The 3,047-nt window shown below is 34.0% G+C and overlaps 1 protein-coding gene across 1 annotated transcript; it reads right to left on the reverse strand.

The window, feature by feature from the left end:
* On the reverse strand, nucleotides 1-2,391 carry LOC145797529 (uncharacterized). The gene is made up of 3 exons (XM_082884839.1): nucleotides 2,036-2,391; nucleotides 666-763; nucleotides 1-556 (listed from the first exon to the last, which is right to left on the reverse strand). Exons 1-3 carry the CDS (start codon nucleotides 2,085-2,087, stop codon nucleotides 275-277), a joined length of 432 nt encoding a protein of 143 aa, XP_082740965.1. The 5' UTR covers nucleotides 2,088-2,391; the 3' UTR covers nucleotides 1-274.
* Nucleotides 2,392-3,047: the final 656 nt, after the last annotated feature.

Raw genomic sequence — 3,047 nt, forward strand, 5'->3', positions numbered from 1 at the left:
TGCAGGAGTGAACACCTGTTTTTATCTCATTGCCAAACAATAACTTTTCATTTGCTACAGTCATTGCCAAACCATAACACAGACAAGCAAAGCCCCTTAAATTCATAAATATAACATCAGATGAAAATAGCTTCCACAGTTGGTATAGCCACATGGGATTATTCCCAAAATGCAGGGGGTAGAGAGAGAGAGAGAGTGGCTTATGGTCACAATCAAGTGCCCAGAAACAAGCGGTCAAAGAACGTTATCACAAGCTATCAGACTGAACTTGCTATCACTGAGGATACCGCCTCTCAAACTGAGACTCATGGCAATGTGGATCTAGCCAATCTCTGGGGGCACTCTTTGACATGTTGACAGGTACTTTTCCATCACCAACAAGCTCCCGAAGATTCTCCAACTTATTCTCCCGCCCAGTCCCACTGGTTCTCCGATCTGCTTCCTTCAGTTTCTGCTTGAACCGCTGCTTACGGCCAGAAGAGTTCAGCTCTTGTTGCTTTGATTGTGATGGTGGAGCTCCGTGGGGTCCCAGATATATATTCTCTTCCTTCTTAGCCTGCCCACATAGATTTTAATTATGCTCATCCACAAGTTAAGATTCGGAGCACATATAGGCCAATGATAAGACTCGTGTCATACTGCCCCAATCAATAAAATCATCTCACCTTAGGGGAAGAAGTGTTTGAGTCTAATTGTGGAGCATTTGTTTTGATTGAATCAGTCTCCCCAAAACCCAAGCTTGGAATCACAAACCCATCAGTGTCTAAAATACAAAAACGTCAGACACCACAAAACATTAGCATGTCCACATGCATATCCTACAATGTTTTAAATACTATGCCAATGACATGAGATTTAATCCATTATGGCTGCTTGTGATAGGTCAGATGCGAAGGGAGGGAAACAAAGTCTAAACAAACAGATGCCAAAGATGTTGAGCAAATTAACGGTTACACATCTGAGGGAGGGAAACAAAGGTCAATATTCTCAAGTGATTGCAAGGGTGGTTTCTTTGCTGATCAGTTTGAAAACCTGGCAAACTTCAGGTCTCACTACGAGGGTACTAGGCATGAGATTTGGGAACAGACTGGTGGTAGATTAGATGCATTCATTGCAGCTGCAGGTACCGGTGGCACCATTGCTGATCCCCTCCCATCATAAAATTAGTTCAGTAGTGCACCCAAATATATTTTATTTAAAATAGTGATGAGTTTAAGATGATGCCAGTCAGTTCACTGGCAGAGTTAGTTAGCTGCAATAGCAGAATTGGGTTCAAGTCTCTCAAAGGGATTGAACTTTGTTTTGACCCAAAAGTTAATATCAAACAAAACCCCACTTACCAACCAAATATATATGCAAGCATACATATATGTTGTGATGATAAATAATGCCTATTATTGTAATAGAATTATTTTTAAAAAAGAACAATAGTGTAAGAAAAAAAAATGTAGCCAGGTAGTTTATTGGTGCATTTATTTATAGGTCCTAAATTTGTTTAGTTTATATATATTTATCAACATTTTGAGCTCCAGTGACTGGTTCCTGCTATAAAAACAGAGCTACCAATCTTTTACCGTCAAATATACTAACAAACATTAGATAAACAAGAGAGAAATTAAATGCAAACAAAAAACCACATAATTAAACAATTTTAGATTGCAAGTTAACATTGATCTGCTTATAAAGAAGCAACTTTAAGGATAAAAGGGATTGATACATGAAGCATTCCAGAGACAAAATGAATATAACACAATCATAATCTATACACAAACCCGAGTAGAACTGAGACTTGAAAATAAAAATGTTATCATCCTAGACTGCACAAATCATTTAAAATAACAATACCCAGAACAAGATATCAAAGGCGCTGCTCCAAAATTTACTGATTAAATCGTAAGGAGCCCTAAACAATCATGTAACGATTCATCTACTTATTTGGTGCATAAAACCAAAAGATTCAATTTTTTTTTCTTTTTCTGTGAACTTTCTAGGCAACCAAACAGTGGGTAATGAAGAAAACGATACAATGGCTTACCCCACTCATCTTCATCCCCTAAAGGAGTGGCGTGCAATGAAGAAGGGTCCATGAATGCAGTTGATCATGGATTTGAATTTGGCTAAAAAGCCCAGTACTCAAACGAATCTCCACCGGAAAAAACGTGTCGATACCGAAATCGATGAATCGAACAATCAGAATAAAAAAGCTTTCAGATTTTAATAATAAAAATACCCAAAACGAATCTCCAAAATTTGGAAACGATTCGATATAGACAAGCCAAAAAGGTTCGCAGTGAAAAACCCTAACCCTAGAAAGCTGAGTTTTTTCACCAAGCACTCCCCTTTATAGCGGTAATGCAATAAAAATTACAACGGTAAATTATACACTTCACTGAAAATTTTGAAAAATACAATTAGGTCCTTCTTTAAGGTTTACACTTTTTTAATTTAGATAATAATTTGGATAAAAATTCGTTACTTGTGTCAGTAAAAAATTGTGTTATCACTTATTTTGTATTATAATTTATATTTATCTTTATTTATTTCAATATCAGCCTATTATTTATATTAATTCTAACTATTTTAGTTTTACTATAAGATATGATAGTATAATTATATCAAAATTATAAAACTAATTGTATTTGTTAACCATGTACATAAGAAGATAACAAGGGAAATAGTATGACAAATGTCTCATTAATTTTATTTATTTACTTAATAATTTACATATATAAAAAAAATAAAATTTTAATACTAAACAATCTGTTTTTCTAATTATTAATTCACATATTTATAAGAAAATAACTCCAATTTTAATAATAAGCAACACATTTTTTTTTCTTTTTATTATATAGTGTTATTAGAATAGAAACCAAGCAAATCCTATATATATTTTAATTTAAGTAACTCAATCATAATAAAATCCTAAGAGTAGGAAAATTTATTTTCCACAAGTTCAATTAATTTCAAAATTGTGAAAGGTTATAGTAAAAATGTTTAAAAGCTTATTGCAATTGAAGTGTGACACCCTAAAGGTCTGTTTGGTAACG

The sequence above is a fragment of the Camellia sinensis genome, chromosome 8 (genome assembly GCF_055761805.1).
Source record: "Camellia sinensis isolate YWXY chromosome 8, ASM5576180v1, whole genome shotgun sequence".
In the NCBI taxonomy this organism is placed as follows: domain Eukaryota; kingdom Viridiplantae; phylum Streptophyta; class Magnoliopsida; order Ericales; family Theaceae; genus Camellia; species Camellia sinensis.